The sequence below is a fragment of the Hyaena hyaena genome, unplaced genomic scaffold (assembly GCF_003009895.1).
Source record: "Hyaena hyaena isolate Hyena2069 unplaced genomic scaffold, ASM300989v1 scaffold_1073, whole genome shotgun sequence".
Classification (NCBI taxonomy): domain Eukaryota; kingdom Metazoa; phylum Chordata; class Mammalia; order Carnivora; family Hyaenidae; genus Hyaena; species Hyaena hyaena.
In genome coordinates, this window is record NW_024081709.1 from 438,425 (window position 1) to 456,429 (window position 18,005).

Genomic DNA, 18,005 nt, shown 5'->3' on the forward strand with positions numbered 1-18,005 from the left:
AATATAGGAATAAGCCTATAGATGCTACTTTGAAAGATATTATAGTACACAGACAATAGCTGAAAATCTGTTAAACTACACTGTTTTCAAGATGAAACAAGCAGGTTATAGGTTATACAGAACCCAATACAAAGCTTACCTAATAAAAACTGTATACAAATCTAAGATGGAATGAGCTAAATTTAAATCAGGCTTAAATAATTTTTATACACTATTAAAGATGGCTTTCACTTAAGACATGTTAAAAGGGATTCACAACAGAATACAGATAACCTCTGTTTTAATCACAAACAAACATGGAAAATATTGGAGGTTAAATATCATGGATATCATAAACTCTATTTCAATAGTTTAAAGTAAACCACTACACCCACTGAAAAGGTGATGCTTAGTCAATCCCCAAAACTCCAAGCAAAAACATTTAAGGTTTCAGTTCTATTCAGTTTCATTTAGCAGTCATTAATAGTAATTTCCAGAAATGACCCATGACCTGACCACCCTTAGTGCCTATCTCTCTGCAAGTTTCTATACAAAATTAACCATCAATTTCTTCTCCAAGTGCTAAATTTTAAGAAAGTGACCAAAGTATTGTAGTTAATACAGTAGCACTAAAATTCTAGGCATAAACCTAAGAAAAGAGAAAATTTTCAAATTGTTTCACAAGGGACTAACGTCCTAATGTATGTGCAAAAGAATGCCAGTCCTAAAATGTTGCTCCATAAAATGTCTTGAAAATAACATTCATAATACGCAGCTTATTTTTAAAAAAGCTGAGGTGTTCTCCAGTTGCTCCCACCCATATAACTGTAATTAAAAAAAAAAAAAAAAAACTTAACCTCATGTTTTCAACAGATACTTGACTTCAAAACCTTTCTTGCCTATTAACTGTCTGAAAAATTAGTACTCCTCACAGCAAACTTTCAGAAATTGTGTAAAATTTTGGTAATAAATTATGTATTACGAGAAGTTCAGCAAGGCAACAGGCAGAAAACTGTTTAGGAATACTTAAAATTCTAAGATAATATACAAGATAGAAGTGAGTACAAAATGCAACTGATGAAAAAAAAAAGAAAAGAAAAGAAAAGAAAAGAAAGGACGGTTGTTATTGGCCGGACAGAAGCGCCATCTGCAAACACTCTCAGTTGTTTCAGATGATTTCTTCATCCTTATTGCCATCACTTCATTCAGGCCCTTATCATCACAGAAGGAATTTAAGATTTTCCAAAGTGCTCTCTTCATTACAGTCTATTTTTTCTAATCCAGTGTTTCCCAAACTAATATGCATCTGAATTACCCAGAGATCTTGTTGAAAATGTTAAGTTCTGATTTGGTAGGTCTAGGCTGGGGTCTGAAATTCTCCTTTTTTAACAAATTCTTTTTTTTTTTTTTTAACTGATATAACCACACTTTGGATAACATAGATCTAATCCATTCTGTAAGCCATTGCCCCATTATTCTTCCTAAAATACTACTGATCTCCTGTCACTGCCTCAGGAATCTAGGTGAACTCTGTGAATCATGCATACACATTTGCACTCAGTTATTGGTCCAGAACTTCATTCCAGACCAATGTGATCTTTCTCCTAACCACTATGCTCATTCCAACACAACTCTGTATTTTTTTTCCTGAGGTAAAATATATATACTGTGAAGTAGAGATTTTGAAGCAACAGTTCAATGAGCTTCGATAACTGCATACTCCTGTGTAACCAAGGCTCTCTCCCAAAGATATGGGACATTGCCTTCACACCAACCCTGTGTTTTGACACAGGTTTATAAATACTCTTCCTCCTTTCCTCTGCCTTTCACCTATCCTTGAAGACTTAGCTGAAGCCCTTCCTTCTTCAAAACGTACATCAAATTGACACACATATCTCTACTTCTTTTTAAGACCACACCATCACCATCTGTCACTGAACTAAGGCAGTGTTCTTATCACAAACCTCTCTACCTCCATTCTTACCTCCTCCCCAATATATTAACCAGAGGAGTCAGAGTGATCTTCAGAAATTATAAATCAAATCAAGTCACTCTCTTGCTTAAAATCTTCCATGGCTTACCATGACATTTGCAATAAATCCAAATGTCTTTTTCTGTTGTCCTGTATCACTAAGCCCCTCCTTCTCTATGCTCAGCTCTTGCTACTTTCCCCATTACTTTCTACGCTCTGGTCATATGAACCTTCTTTCTGGCCCTACAACACAGTGAGCTTTTCCTACCTCAGGGACTCTGCATTAATTATTCCCTCTACGCTTCCCTACCACCTTTCTCTGACTGGCTATTTTTCTGCTGTTCAGATCTCAACTTCAAAGCTCCCTCCTCATGGGAGCCTTCCCTGACTACAAAATCTAAAGTATTCACTCAGTCATTTTCTAACACAAATTCGACTTTGTGTGCGTAGTATCTATCACTGATATGTTTCTTATTAATGTGTTTGTTATTTGTCTCTTCTCACAAGAACATAAGCCCCGTGGCTGTGGAACCTGTGAACAGTGATCACTGCTGTAACTTCTGCACCTAGAACAGCATCCAGCTGATTCTAAGCAGATGTGCAACAAATGCTTGTTAAAAGAATGTGTCAAAACCTATGATCTAACATATATTCATACTACGCAGATGGAAATTGTGTCAGTGTCCCAGCACAGAATCTCCCACGAAACTGACAAGAGAATGAGAAAGCTATTGCCAGTCCTCAAACAAGGTGTCTTTCACAAGAAAGAAAGGGAAGAAAACAACTGCAGCTTTAATGTGGGGCAAAAATAAAACGCAGATTAAGTCAAAGTTTAATTCACATAAAGTTTAATCCATCAAGTTAATGAAAATATCAAAATTTTTGAGTTAGTGTATGGCAGCAGAAGTTTTAATTTTTGTTGCAAATAATACAGTATTTGGTGTTTCCATTACTGACAAGCTATGCTGCGGATAGAGCAATTGCATTGAATCTCAATTCATCAGGGTCACGTTCCATAAACTTCTTGCAAACTTCTATGGCGTCCTATAGGGACAAAAATGGGTAATTTTTCAGTTTATAAACATGTGTTTTATTACTAAATGATAAGTGTTTCATATTTTCCTAATTCATACTCATTTTATATTGCAGCCTTCTTTTTCCCCAATGCAAAATAACTTAAAGCACACCAGAAGAGTGAATGGTTGGTGGCCTACTTCACTTAGTAGAAAACTATAAGATATAGTAAGTGTTCTTTCTTAAAATACTTTAAAGAAACTCTTAACTTGAAAATTACAGATTTTGTTGATTCTTAGCCACCCAATTTGTTCACAAATGTAAAAATCTCTAAATCAGGATCAAGACACAAATGATGGTACCATTGATTCAGTGAAATATGGGATAGGATATGCACCTCTTTCAATACTGTTTTCTTTTTCAAATTTGATACCTGTTCACCCAAAGAGATCTGAAAACCTCTTCGTCTGCATAGATTTTTTAACCCTAATTCAGAGTTTTCTTTTCAGATTTTCTCAAAAAAGCAAAGACATGGAAGTATCCAAAGACAGAGAAAATGTTATACAAGTGATCTTTAGACATATTCTAAGGATAGCAAGAACATTAATAACACTTAACACGGGCTGACAAGTTTGGTTGTTACCTCTAGTAAAGTTTCATCACTAGTTTCCCCATGGTTAATTGGAAATGGCTTCCGTCCATCTGTGGAAAACGAACAAACAGTTGAACATTTAGCTGCTTATACAGGACAATGTACTTCCAACTTTCATTTTCCTTTTCCCATAGTGAGGCAAAGTCAGAAGATATTGAAAATAATATATCCTAAAAAAACCAATTTCAAATTGTGCACTCAATATTTTTTTACATTAAATGTTATTAGAACCTTGTTTCTATGTTTGAAAGCCTGAATCAGCTCCACAAACAGAAGTTTTAGAAACAAACATGGCTTTAATTTCCTTAAAAAAGGCCAAACTAGCAGGTCAGGTTTTAAAAAGTTAAAATCCTAGTTTCTCCTCTCATAAATATGAAAAAATGTACTGCTTCACCTTAAAAGCTGAATCAGAAGGCCCCTAAGACGGACACGCTTATACCAATGAAAGGGAGCCACCACAAGATTTGTGTATCACCACTAATTATGCGCTCCAAGGGAGGAGTACAGAGCAATAATCTAAACAACCGAGGGTCATTTCACTGACCACCAAAATTAATTAAAGACAAATATAAACATCTTGACCAAACTACTCCTTTATGAATGCTATGAAACAAGGAAAAAGTCCAGTATTGTATAAACTCATCCTAACCAAAGTTAACTGATACTCTCTTCAAATCTAAATCTCAGATGTCTTATAAGTGGCACTTCAAGTTCAATCCATTAAACGCAATCCATTTTATAATTCCATGGCTTCTAAACATAATAAAAGATGTTTGAATCTATATGCATATATAGCGATAGAGTTGGACTGATAGGAACCACTTTGGAAGAAAATATGAGGGAAGATTACCTAAACAAACCAAAAGGCAAAATGAGACAAATATTAAATCTGGAGAAATAAAAGCTTTTTTTAAAAAAAGTACATTAATTATGGCTCAGCTGAGAATGTTTCTGTGGTCACAATAATACAAACAACTACAACAGAACTAGAAGAAGAGGAGAAAGGAAATAATCTATTTTGTGATTGGGAGGGGGGTTAAAGAACAAGGGTGACACAGGAAAAATAAATTCTCTTCCATGTGGGGAGTGAAGACATTATACTTAGGCCACTTCCACCTCCAGCCAGGCTGGAGTGACTGGTGCCGGACGAGATCTCCCACTAGAAACAACTAAAAAATTGGATGAAATAGTTGAAACAATTGTTTTTAGACATTAGAAAATAGGCAGTTTGTATGAAAGCCCGAGAGTAATAGTAGCTTCCCGCCAGGTCCATAATGGGAAATCCAAGCAGAGCACAATAGTCTTAATGAGGGAAATGAGCAGAAGGAGAGCAGAGTTCCGGAATCTACAGTATCAGAGGGAAGGTAGCTCCCCACTTTGCAGAGGTATTGCTCTTTGTATGGGCCGGGCCAGGATTGGCATGCTAGGTGGGGGGCAGGGAGCAGCAGGGATCTGAGTTTTAGGCTTGGGGTGGCCAAGAGCTTGTTTATGTACAAGAGGAATGGGTAAATCAAGAAATATACAAACAGTAATGGAGAACACTAGAATAAACTCTGTGGTATTAGATTAGAAGTGTTTGCGTAAATGAATGCTTTTAAATATATAAACAGATATAATTGTGGGTACGTCTATACTCACATGTACATATACATATGAGAGTGTATTTTTATAATACATACAAATATTTCTTAGCTTTGTCTGCTGAGAGGGCGTAGTAGCAATGAGCACACCTACTGCCCAGATATTGGTTCTAAATACCATTTTCAGCTAAAAGGAACCAGGGCTCTATGGAAAAGCACCTGAAGAGAGGGCTGGGGCACAGAAAATAAAAGATGAGCCTAGAACATCTTATTCTATCTGATAGTTAGAAAGTGCTTAAAGAAGGACAGGAACACATCAAAAGCACAAAAGGGCCAGCTTGAAGGGGTTCCCTTCAAGGCCAAGTTTGGGAAAATTTGAATATGAAAATAAATGATGATAATGGACTATAACCTCCTGAGTAAAATATGAATCCAGGAGTCCATTGTGACATTGAATGAAGGAAGGAAGGAAAAAAGAAAGCTTCTAATGTTGGAGGGAATTTTTTTAAAATCACCATTTGGCAACCATCATAGTGAAAATTCACTTAACAATCATCAATGGATGCTAAATCTGATAAAGGCTTAATGAGCAACTGTACATTTTACATAGGCTTGAAGTACCTCCTGAATATTTATTCATCACTTCCTAACTAGTAAGTATAACATATTAACATATTAATGTTTTACATACTTGTTAACATTATAATGGAGAAATCAGGCAGGTACTATCTAAACCAAATGAAAAAAGGTTATCATCACCGATAATGGGACGCATCAACATCATGAGCCTCCTAAAATGATGCTCCACAGCACCACTTCTGTGGTGTATGTGCTAAAAATGTACAAATTATGAGGACATTATCAGACAACGCAAATTGAAAAACTCAAAGTAACTGCCGTATATGCTTAAAAATTAATGTGAAAGACATGAGAGGCAAGAATAGATTGAGGAACCATTCTGGATTAAAGGAGACAAACAAGACAACTAAACATAACACACAACCTTGGACTGAATTCTGGACCTACAGAGGATGCTGTAAAAATCAGAAAAATTTGAGTAGGATCTGTGAATTCAATGATAAGACGAATCAGTCTTAATTTCCTGATTTTGATAGTTACACTGTAGTTGTGTAAAAGAGCATGCACCTGTTTTGAAGAAATACATAAATATTAGAGAATAATAGGGCACCATGTCTGCAACTTATTTTCAAATGGTTCAGACATACTAACTCAATCTGGGGAATCTAAGTAAAGACTTTATGGGAACTCTATACAATTTCTATAATTTTTATAAAAAATTAAAATGATTTCAAAATTAAAATGTTTTAAATGATTCAACCAACTAGTATTCTTCTTACTCTGGGTAGACAATCATTTTTTGGTTAACAGTTTTATAGTTTGCTGGTTCAATCAGTTCTAAATCCACTTTCAAACTCCATTGTTATAATGTATCCACAAAGAGTAATTACATCTATTTAAAAATATGTACTTCTCCCCCGGCCTACATATGCCAGGAACGACATGAAGTCCTACTGAAAAGGAAGAGGTGTTAAGAAAAAGATGAATAACTCAGTTCCTTTCATCAGGTAAACTTACAATTTAGTATAGAATGAATATATCAAAGATGACCACTATCTTTTGTTGAATAATTGTCCTGTAGAAATTAACTTGCACCATGTCTACATTCTGATAGCCTTATGTTTAGTTAATTTTTAAATTTTTTAGTGTTTGTTTTGTGTGTGTGTGTGTATGTGTGTGTGTGTGTGTGTGAGAGAGAGAGAGAGAGAGAGGAAGAGGCAGAGAGAGGGAGAAACAGAATTTGAAGAAGGCTCCAGGCTCTAAGCTGTCAGTATAAAGCCCAACGTGGGGCTCAAATTCGTGAACCATGAGGTCATGACCTGAGTCAAAAGTCAGACACTTAACCAACTGAGCCACCCACCCAGGAGCCGCTGGTAGCCTTACTTTTAAAAATAAGATTACCTCAAAATGATTTTTTTCCTCAAAAACCGTATGCTGGTCTCTTAATCACTGTTTTCTATTCGCTAACTCCATAGTCTTCTCCCTCAACATTCCTTTTACGTTTATTAGAATTTGCAACAGGTTTACTGCCAGTTTCCCTAGAAGTGAATCAGCAACTCCCCATTTTCATTTGTTTTTTACTTATCCCTGTTCTGTTTGACATCTAAAAGATTATTGTTATTCTTTAGAATTCTGAAAATCTTTAAACAAATTTAAAGAATGTAATCCCCAGAGGGCTGTAATTTTCTATCAGCTATTATCATTCTTCTTGCTAAAGAACACCTAACCAAACAAGTTCTGTCTTTCTTTTCTGATGTCCTTCCTGTTCTGGTGTTCAAACCAATTTTAAAACCCTTTTGTGACTATCTTGGGGTGCTACAGAAGAAAACCATTCTTCACGTGTAGCTTACCCTTTGATACATATCTTTCCTTCTAACTGTCCTTTTTAGCCTTTGAGCTCATAGACCTACCTAACCAAATTAAGGTTTTTAGTCAACTCCTTCCTGTTGAGATGATCAGAGATTTCTTTTCCCTAAATATCTCTTAGATGTTATTGTTTGGTCTCCTGATAAGTCTCTCATGAGGAAAGTCATCGTCACTTTCATGGTTTCTGGTTATGGCTCACAGTTATCATTTCTCTGGCCTTTCCTAAGTCTACTTTCTTGAAGTCAACAAAATGTGGCTTAAGTCATAGCACTTGCTTCACTTCCATGTCCACTAGCTACTTTTTAGGATTCAAAGTTCAGAGTAGAAACTCAGCTTCCAGCAGTCAGACATGTGATCCCCAATCACTATTACATCTTATCTCTACACAGACCTGGTAGACTGAGTTAGCAAACTAACTTCCACCCTGCCCTGCAGGTCTGTCATAAACTCCCATGACAATGACTTCAGTTCAGTGTGATTCTAACTCAAAACACTCTACTACTATTGTAAACAACCCTCGTAGGTATAGGTATCTATACAATTGTGTTCTTTTCTTTCCTCACCCCTTTAATAGAGTCATTTCTTTTTAACTGAGTGTATTATTCTATACTATATAGTATATTCCAAACATAAAATCTACCTAAATTTTATGGACCACATTTATAGTCACAGGAGTTCTTTCAGAACTCTTCTGCCTTTAAATAAGTTAAGGGAAATGAAAGTGGCAAGTTAATATACAGATGGCAAATGAAAAGAAAGAGAACTAAAAATTATGGTGTCTAAAAATTGAAAAGACTTCTCTTTTTTATTTGGCCTTTTTTTAAACCCAAGAAGGTCTCATGTTGAAGGACAAGAAGGACTCATAATAAGTACTATATACCAACTATTAAAGAATCATAAGAGGTGTGTTATGTTTGAATGGGATCAATTAACACTTTGAGGATCTCCTCCAAAACTCCCCAAACAGGCCAACTACAGGTAATTTCTAGAAAAGAAGTGCAGGTATAGGCCAAAATGCCAAATAATTAATCATGGCTACTTTGACATATGTCTTAAGGAATGGCTGCCAGAAAACACAAACTCCTATAAAGTTAAAAAATCAGAGGCAGCACAAAGAGCTAGTACAAAAGCCTGAAAACTAGTAATATCCATTACTGAATACAAAAATTAGTCATTATGAATATTACATTGTATTCTAAAAGTTGTTTCCAGATCAAGATGGTTCATCCAGATGTTGATGATAACTAACTTAGTAATTTAGTTAAGAATGCTGACGTGATTTACAGGAGTTTTCTATGATTTCCACTTCCCTGCTTTGCTTGAGATGCAAAGGTGGTAGGCACACTTTCTTGAATTAGAAGTTGCGTAAACATCATAAAAATTATTTTTTTCTAATAAAAAATCTTAAATGGAAAAATGTCACTATGCCAACTCAAGTAAACACAATAAGTGTCAACAGTCCTGTTAATCATACTTTCCCATTTATCATTTCCCTCCCCAGAATAAATTTAAATAGTTCTTACCTAATTCATAGAGATGCCCATCTACATGAACTAATGCAATAAAATGAAGATCTACTTTTTCATCTATACTTGGCGCCTGAAAGAGGAGGGGGAAATATATATTATACATGTTAGTAGTCAATCAAGTACAAGTAAACACATACAAATATGAAATGGCATGAGAGCACATTCATCCAACATAATTCAAGGCTTATTAATCTTTGATCTGGTGAACAAAGAATGAACAGGACCACATTTATGACAATGTCTTCATCCATCAACCAGGAAAAACCTCAACTAAAGCACATCTTTCTTAAGCTCAATGGATCTTAAAAACCTTTCATATTGTCCAACCCTGGCAGGCCCCATACAGAGTACAGTGCCTGGTACCTAGTCAATGCCCGATGCATTCCTGCTAAAAGACATGAGTACATGAACCGATTTGTCTAATTTTTGAAATTTGAAATAAAGTTTTTTAAAAAATTAACAATAGCATAAAGTTAAAAGAAACTTTTCAAGCAAAATTTCAAGACATCAAGAAAGTGAATTCTTTCCTTAATGATTTGAACTTGATAATCTCCGTGTTTGAACAATGTAATATAAATAGTCTTAGAATTAAATAACTTTCATTATTCATCACAGATTCAAAAAGTTTAAAAATGAATAAATGCAGGAAAATAGCCCAAAAGAGTAAAGGGGGAAAAATAGAAAAGCAAATTAAAGTACAATGAACTATAACCTATGATTTTCTCTGGTTTTCTTCGTAAAACATTTGAAATTAAAATTACATCAATTTGTTTTTTGTTTTGTTTTTCTGTGTGTGTTTTTTTTAGTTTACTAAATTCAATTTGCATTAGGCAATATCTGCTACATTTCTTAGAAATTTAAATAAATTACCCAAGGTCAATACATGATTAGCTGGCACTATGATACTGAGTAAGCTATACAGTTAGCAGTACTATGTATTAGCTATATATCAAATCTAAATGGTTTGAAATAAAATATAATCACTGTTAAATGCAAGTACAAATTTTAGAGGCAAACATTTTAAAAAGGCATAAATCAAATCACATCTCATATTAACATGCTATAAGTAACACAACAGTATCTGAACTCCAAAATTTTTTTTCACCTTCAGATAATTTTATAATTTTAAGTAGTTGTAATAAGAAGTTTTCAGATGCAAAAATTTAAAGCTATAGAATAAACGTTATTTTGGATTTACTGAATGCTTTTTCTTTTTTTTTTTTTTAAATTTTTTTAATGTTTTATTTATTTCTAGGAGAGAGAGAGAGACAGCGTGAGCAGGGGAGGGTCAGAGAGAGAGGGAGTCACAGACTGAAACAGGCTCCAGGCTCCGAGCTGGCAGTCAGCACAGGGCCCGACGCGGGGCTCGAACCCACGAACCGCGAGATCATGACCTAAGCTAAAGTCGGACGCTTAACCGACTAAGCCACCCAGGCGCCCCTGGATTTACTGAATGCTTCTAAAACACTTATAGATAGAGTGACTCATCTAAATTCACATTATTCTTCAGAGATTATTTCCCTCCAATTATGAATGGGCGAATCTCAGCGTAACATTAATGTGGCAAACTAGCTCTTCTTAATTTCAACTTAGAATGAAGAATCCCATTGTTGGTAGTAATCAAAATTATCTACTTTCACTATTGCTCCAATAGTAGACTCCTCTCAAGCCCCATCTTGCAGGGGCCTCTATGAGAATGGACTGGGAGTCCATTCCATCTTTGGACAGTTTGTTGGAGTTATTCTTCATCTGAGGCTAATATATGTCTCCCAATATTTTCCATTATCTTAGAAAAAGTCTAATCCCTCTTGAACATATTTCTTCACATATTTAAAGACAGTGATAGTGAGTTCCCTTACTTTCCTGGTCAGAGAATCAAAAAATATTAGTGATCACGCAATCCAATATCCTCATTTTACTAATGACCAAAAGAAAATTCCAACTTTTCAAGGCTAAACCTAAGCAACTCTACAAATTATACATTCAGTTCTATAACAAAAAACACAAGAACTGATTCTTTATCCAACTAGAAAATGGTCTTTACTCATTTTAAGACAATTCTCCAAGAGGATATCAAGTATTTTAATTTTCTTGAGCTACTGCATTTTCAAAAATTATAAATTATGTTAACCCCATCTCTTAGGAATAATACATCTTACAGCTTCTGCTTTTCATAATCTGTCAGTACATACAACCATGCTAGAGGGAAAAGTACAGCTGGAGTCCAACACCTGAATATGTATATACCCAATACCTGTGTGTACTGGGTGTCTTATCTCTTTTAAAGTTTAAGTGAAATGTGTGAAAGTACTTTGTAAATTGTTAAGTGCTATAAAAGCATTATGTAATGTTAAAATATTAATACATTATCACAAATATAAGATATCACTCAAGCTAGTGACTCATAATTGTGAGTCATTATACCTTTTATCCAAAAGTGTGTACTAAAAATACAAAACTCTATAGAGGGTATGAAAAGCCTTCAAATTATTATAAAAGGCAAGTAAAGCTCAAAACTTCTACGCCTTCCACAGAACCTCAGTACCTATTAGGAGCCTTTCCCTTTGGTCTACTTCATTAGTCTGAAATTTGCAATTATCCAAATGCTTAAAAATGACTCCACTAAAGACAAGAACAATAAATAAAAGGCAAAGTCTTCCATTTAAAAAAATGACGAAGAAGGCAGAAACTAGAAGCTATAGACTGGATCATATGTACTGACCAATTAATCATCATACAAATTCTCTGAGGTAGGTAATACACTCATTTATTCTCAAGAAAACTGTTATACATACTGTATACATATACAGTAAGTGATGGAATCTGGTTTCAAACTCAGGCAGGGTAGTTCTAGAATCCATGCTATGCTATGAAAATATTTGTGAAGCAATAAAGCAACAGAATTAATATGGAAAGCAAAGATAAAACTTACATAAAATCATATAATACTAGAAACACCAATTTTATGATATGTTCATTTATATTTAGAATATTTTAAAAGTACAAAGGAATATTTAGAATCAATTGTGCCCAAGTTAGAATTTACAAAATTAGGGTTTTACTCTGATCATATAATTCACCTTATATCTCCTACTATGCCAAACAATGTATGGCACAGTAGGGAAGCAAAAAATTGTAAACAGATAAATGAATAAAAATGGCAAATGCATGTTGTGATCCAACGAGGAAAATGAAATAGAGAGACACCAGTTTGTTGCTTGATACTCAGCATAAATGAAAGGCTACGTTGATGACCATACTGATATATGGGGGACATACATATTTAAGGAAAACTGTCAAAACTCTGCTTCACAGTTTGAGTATAGCTCTAAAAGAGTAAATAAAGGGGAGGAAAGAATGTTTGACACCAACTTTCAATTTTTTAAAGCACTAAATGTATGAGGAATCAGACTTCCTCTGGCTTCAGAAGTTACGATGATTTCTAGAAGCATGAAGTTTTTCATAAATGGATGGCATACACCAAATCTTTCAGATAGAGCATTTCTAGGTAGGCTCTGCCAAATGAAAGTCATTGCTATATAAGTCTAAAACAGTAGAAAGATAGAGCTGGAGTTGCCTAACTCTGCAGTTTATTTCAATTATGAGAATTATTAGAAATCCACCATCAACCTCAACATTTAAGATAATTAGCAAGACTAAAAGAATGAATGTACTTTTTAATAGTTTGCTAATATTATCAACCTAAGAAGGAGAAATCATAAAATTTGTGGGAAACCTACATCAATTCACAAGGAGAAAATCTTCACCTCCTACTTGGAAAAGATCTTTAGAAACTGAATAGGCAGGGAAGATTGGATCAAGATTAAACCAAGTACCTGAGACACCTCAGGGAACAAAATAGCTTAGATGAAACACCCTACACCATGAAGGATTAGGTTAAGGATAGAGTAAATAAAGTGACCCCAGAGCATGGCAAGAGACTACAGTCATGTTCAGAAACATGAAAAAAATAAACAAAGAGATGGCAAAGAACTCAGAAGGTACACAGCATTTGTTGACCTGAGTCAACTAAATGAAATCAGAAAGATGAAGGGTAAGAGAATACATATTTACTTTAACAACTGAACTTAAACATTATCATGAATGTCAATCAGTACTCATCCAAAGGCAGGCATCCTTATGTGGGTGGGATATGGAGTGGAAAGATGAATGTTCACCGAGGCACTGGTGAAAGTCAAGCTTGACTGCAAAGCATAGGGGTATGCTTGCAATCTTCTTGGGGGAGAAAAAGCTAATGGTTGTGTGAACCAAGAGAAAAGCACTTTCAAGACTGAAGAAGTGTAAGGAAAAAAAATGGACTATCCTTGTCACTGGAAGAAGAGATGGAAGATTGACTACACTTACAACAGAATGGAGACCCATAGATGGTAGGCGTAAGAAGGGTCGCCAGCGACGAAGACGGAGAGATGGACTGGTAGCCTTTGCAGGGCCTACATGGTTACGTTTGACCCAGGGCAGGGATGCATGGTGACACAATGATGAGGCCTTCGTTCTGCAGTGGCTAGAATGAGGCTGGGATGAGGATGGCGAGGAGGACTACATAATTAAAAAAGAGAACATTATACTTAGACCACGTTACTGGGCGATCATTTATTCTTAAAAGCAACGTATGGTCATATCTGTATTTATATGGTCTAGTACTTTTAATTAACCATAATCTAGAAAAGGATTATATATAAATATTGGTTAGAACTGGATAAAGTGGAAATATATAACCAAGGTATCAGGTTATATTCCATAGCTTCTTTAAGTACCCATCTAAAATGTTTATCCTCATTTGCATAGCACAGACTCATGGAATTATTTAAAAGCCACTAAAATGGAGTTATTACATCAAATAGTTTAAAAAACAGGCACACACACAAAAAACACACAATATGTAACACACACAGAACAAAAAATAATGTGTAGAAGAAAACTGAATGGTGACAGAGGCACTGGTGAAAAGAATTTCTTGCCGGAAATAAGCTCTAAGGAGGGGAAAAAAACTTCAAAATATAAAGAGGAGTGAAATTAACCCCTCTGAAGCTGATGGCCTGCATAAACTATCGTCTTACTTAGGCTTACAAATGGAAACTATCACAGCCTATTAGCCATCTTTTAGTAATCAGCAGTATAAGTTAAAATATGTATCACTTATTTTGTCCTGGGCACTCCTTTAAGCATTTTACATGTATCAATTCATTTAATCTCCCAGTAACCCATGAGATAGGTACATATTCCCATTTTACAAATGAGGAATCAAAACACATAGAGGTTAATTAATATAACCAAGGCCACAGTGCTAGCAAGTGGCAGAGATGGGATTCAAACAGAAAATCTGGTTCTGGAATCCATTGTGTAGAATGACCTTGATGTGTTGCCTAATTGTCCACAAGAAAGATTTTATTACTAATTTATTAGACCAGATTCTAATAACAAGAGGTATAATCCTCTTAAAATTAGATATTTTGAGAATAGATACTTTCAAACATAATTATACCATAAACGCTGAATCTGATCCAACAGTTTTCCACAAAATGCACATGATTACAATAACTAACTTATTAATGGCAAACCAAACGATAATTTTATGGTTGCTACTTCCAATAAACACTACCAGTACATGAAATAAAAAATTTAATTTAAAGCAGTATGAAAAAAAACTATAATCATTTATAACCATAGTGAGAAGCAGCAATAAGAATAGTAATATGAGCCCTTGGGAAGTGATAATGAATTTCACTAACCATGACCTTAATCTCTTTAGGAAAATGAAGTGTTTTTCCGTGAATGATTTCTAGGACTCTTTGAACCCTGAAAATTCTGTGATCCTACTTAGTACTGTCAATCTCTATAAACAATACACTAACCTAAAATAAAACTATCTCTGTGACAAGGGTTAAAAAAACATGCTTGTGACCACTTCAGTGGCTCTTAATAAGAACCAGTCAATCAGAAATATATCAATAGGGGCACCTGGGTGGCTCAGTCGGCAGAACGTCTGACTTCGGTTCAGGTCATGATCCCACAGATGGTGAGTTCGAGCCCAGCGTCAGGCTCCTGTGCCGACAGCTGAGAGCCTGGTGCCTGCTTTGGATTCTCTGTCTCCCTGTCTCTCAGCCCCTCCCCTGCTCATGCTCATGCTCTCGCTCTCTCAAAAATAAATAAAACATTAAAAAAAACTTAAAAAAAAGAAATACATAAATAAATCCTATACTTGGCTCTATTCAGGAATAAACTGCTCTCACATAGACTAATCAGAAGTTTGTCATATTCAATCCAATTACATTTCAATAGGAAAAAGAGAGGCGAGAATGGGGAAGAGAAGAAAAATGGATAAAGAGGGAAAAGAAAATGGAGTGAAGAAAGAAAGGGAAGAGATGACTAATGAGCAGTGGAGCAAAACAAAAATCTTCTAAGAATCTGGGAGGGAGTGATCACTAAGCCAGAAGCAGAACTGAAGGGTGTACACTGAAAGAAGGTGTAAGGTTTGGGCAGGTGAAATGGGAAAGGGATTCCTGGCAAACAATTCAGTGTGAGAAAAAGGAGAGAAAGCGGGACAAGTAGGAAATGTTCGCAGGACTAGACCCCCGAGGTCTGAGATTTTATTTTACCCTTTCAATTGAAAAAGTCGATCCTGGGAGAAGACATGAGACTCCTGGGTCAGAGAAACAGGACTTTACTTATAGCAGAGCCAGGAGCATGACCATCTATATGTTTGCGTCCTCTCACATGAAGGCAACACAGAGGGCCCGAAAGGATGGCTGCACACATGTGAGCTGCATTACAGGAGAGGAACACTGAGTTTGGGGAAACACGTTTTATAGCAAGCAGTAAGCAAACATACTCTTTGCTATAGGCAGATATTACCTAATCTCTCATGTTTGCTTACTATAAAAAAAAGGAATTTCCTACTTCAAGTGTAATTGCCCTCTTCTTTTGCCATTTTTGAAAAACCTTTTAAAAACTCTTTTAATTCAAATGTATAGAGTTAGAAAAACATAAATAGTCCACGAAATACTGAAATGTACGCCTATGACATCCTACCCCGCATTTGCTTTGTCCTCTGCATTTATGTCCTCTCTACGTAATTTTCTTCCTGAACCATTTGAGGATTTAGGGGAAGTTACGTATATCATGGTCCTTTACCCCTAAATACTTCAGTATTTCCTATAGCCAAGAGAATTCTCTTGCATAACAGCAATATAGTTATCACCTTCATGATTTTATAATGCTATAATATCTAGTCTGCCCACATTTTGTAAGTTGATCTACTCATTTTTAAATAAACGATTTTCTACATAAAAAAACATGCTCACTATGAATACACTTTTAGTTCTTCCTGCCTAACCCATCTGCCCTTTCTTTTTGCCTTATTGCATTGGGCAGGACCTTTAGTACAATAATGAATTTCACTGATTTCTGCTTTTATCTTTATTATTTCTTCCTTCTGCTTGATTTCAGTTTAATTTACTCTTCTTTCACCACCTTAAGGTAAAAATTTAAATCACTGACTTGAAGTGTCTTTTCTTTTCTACCATAGCATTTAATACTATCAATTCTCTTGAATTCCTTTTTCTTTTCTACTTTATGCATTTAGTGCTATAGATTTTTCTGTAACTCCTGTTTCTTTTCTACTATAAGCATTTAATGTTAGAGATTTCTCTCTAATCCCTGCTTTTGCTGAGATCTGTATATTTTGATTTTAAAATTTTTATCCAAAATATTTTCTAATTTCCTTTGTGACTTCCTCTTTGATCCATGAACTACTTAAAAGTATACAGTTTCATTTCTAAATATTTGGCAATTTTCCAGATTTTTTTTTCTGTTATTGGTTGCTAATATAATTCCATTATGGCCAGTAAACTTTCTTTGTATGATTTCAACTTTTTAAAAAATTGTTAATTTCCTGGTTCAGGATATGATACATCCTGGTGACCATCCCATGTGTACTTGAAAAGAATGTATATTCAGCTGTTTTTTGGGTGGAATGTTCCACAAATGTTAATAGGGACAAGTTGTATAACAATGCTGTTAAGGTTTTCTATGTACTTCCCAATTTTCTGGGTCTACCTGTTCTACTGATTACTGAGAGGAGTGTTGAAATATCCGCCTGTATTTGTGGATTTGTCTATTACTCTCTTCAGTTTTGTCAGTATTTGTCTCGTATATTTAGAGGCTCTATTTTTAGCTACATACATGAACTTTAGGTCTAGTGAATTGATCTCTTTATTCCAATAACGTCCTTCTTTACCACTGGTAATATTCCTGGTTCTGAAGTCTACTTCATCTAATTTCAATACAGTTATTCCAGCTTTCTTCTGTTTGGTGTTTTCATTGTGTATCTTTCCCCATTATTTTAATTTTAATCTTTCTGTGCCTTTATATTTAAAGTGACTTTCTTGTAAACACACATTATTGAGTTTTGCTTTTTTCTACCAATGTGATAATCTTTCAATTCATGTGTTTACATTTAGATCATTTTTATTTTATTAATTTCATGTAACTATTAATATGGTTGAATTAAAAACTTTCATCTTGCCAGTTCTCTACTTTCTCCATCTGTTCTTTGTCTGCCTTTTTAAAAATTATTTCTATGATTCCACTTAATATCTACTATTGTCTTATTGTTTATACTTCTATCTTTTCCAGTAATTGTGCTTGGGTTTAAAATACATATATTTAGTCACAGTGTACCTTCAAATATTACACCACATCATAAGTCATCTAAAAACCTTACAGCAGTATTCCAAATTCTTTCTTCCATACTTTGTGCTCGGGTCATACATTTTATTTTTATGTATGCTATAAATTTACAATGCGCGGTTATC

The 18,005-nt window shown here is 34.9% G+C and overlaps 1 protein-coding gene across 1 annotated transcript in view; it reads right to left on the bottom strand.

Annotated features, from left to right (window-relative positions):
• Positions 1–2,844: 2,844 nt before the first annotated feature.
• The window catches only part of UCHL3 (ubiquitin C-terminal hydrolase L3), a 42,144-nt gene continuing 26,983 nt past the window's right edge, over positions 2,845–18,005 (bottom strand). The window contains exons 7-9 of the mRNA XM_039222188.1: positions 9,166–9,241; positions 3,609–3,667; positions 2,845–2,995 (exon numbers count right to left, since the gene is read on the bottom strand). Coding sequence (XP_039078119.1) covers positions 2,912–2,995; positions 3,609–3,667; positions 9,166–9,241 — 219 coding nt within the window. The 3' untranslated portion in view covers positions 2,845–2,911. The remainder of the gene's footprint in view (positions 2,996–3,608; positions 3,668–9,165; positions 9,242–18,005) is intronic.